Source organism: Elephantulus edwardii, unplaced genomic scaffold (assembly GCF_000299155.1).
Source record: "Elephantulus edwardii isolate Elephantulus edwardi_28Jun2011 unplaced genomic scaffold, EleEdw1.0 scaffold06548, whole genome shotgun sequence".
Taxonomy (NCBI): domain Eukaryota; kingdom Metazoa; phylum Chordata; class Mammalia; order Macroscelidea; family Macroscelididae; genus Elephantulus; species Elephantulus edwardii.
Window position 1 is genome coordinate 1 of NW_006406298.1, and position 1,078 is coordinate 1,078.

The 1,078-nt window shown below is 56.6% G+C and overlaps 1 protein-coding gene across 1 annotated transcript; it reads right to left on the reverse strand.

Moving 5' to 3' along the window:
• Positions 1–4: 4 nt before the first annotated feature.
• Positions 5–679, reverse strand: LOC102857012 (zinc finger protein 229-like; the record flags this gene model as incomplete). The annotated part of the gene is made up of 2 exons (XM_006903558.1): positions 5–442; positions 572–679. Coding segments are annotated over 2 exons (546 nt in total), but the record flags the coding sequence as incomplete, so codon positions are not given.
• Between the last annotated feature and the right edge of the window lie 399 nt (positions 680–1,078).

Consider the following 1,078-nt stretch of genomic DNA (forward strand, 5'->3'; position numbering starts at 1 on the left):
TGTACGGCTTCTCCCCCGTGTGCACCCTCAGGTGGCCCTGCAGGTGCGAGCTCTGGCTGTAGCTCTTGCCGCATATGTCACACCTGTAGGGCTTCTCCCCCGTGTGCACCCGCTTGTGGCTCAGGAGCCCCGAGGCGAACCTGAAGCCCTTCCCGCACTCGGGACACATGTAGGGCTTCTCGCCCGTGTGCAGCCTCTGATGGGTGCGGAGGTTGGAGCTGTACCGGAATCCCTTCCCACACTCCAGGCAGGTGTAGGGCTTCTCCCTGGTGTGGACTCTCTGGTGGGCCTGGAGGTCTCCACTCCGGCCAAAGCTCTTCCCGCACTCACACGTGAAGAGCTTCTCCCTCAAGTGCAGCTTCTGGTGCGTGAGCAGCCCTGAGCTGTAACCAAACCTCTCCCCACACACGTCACACTCATATAGGCCCTGCCATGGCTGAACCTGCGGATGGGGCAGAAGGTAAGCACCGTAACCAAAGCTTTCCCCACACTCGGCACCTCGGGAGGGTTTCTCTTCTATAAGATTCTTTTGGTGAGTGCTAGTATGTGGGCCAAGTGCCAGTTCCCTTGCGTCCTGGGCTCGGCTCTCAGGCTTGTCCCTGGGGCGGACTTGCTGCAGCTTGTGCAGTGCAGCCTTGGTGCCTGGTCCTTGGTCACTCTCAGCCTGCATGTAGGCTGTCTGGCCAGTGTGGGCCACAAGAAGGTCAACACCAGGCCTGAGACCCTGACCACACTCAGCATCTGCAGGGGACACCCCTCCTAAGGGGTCACTTTGCTGTCTGTCTGGACAGGCGCTCCTCCCCACACTGTCCTGATACTCATAGGGTCTTTCTTTCCAGTGCACTTGTGGATGAGTGGGAAGGTCGGACTCATTCCTGAAGCCACCTCTACATGTCTTACTGCTAAACCCAGTCTCTCTAGTTTTAGGGTCACAAAGGATCGCCTCATCGTCACAGTGACTGCTATACTTGCGGCAGTCATATGCCTTCTCTCCTTCAGGTATTCTGAGGTCACGGTGACAATGTGATATTCTGCTGAAGGCATAATTACTCCAATCATATTTATATAATGTTTCTTC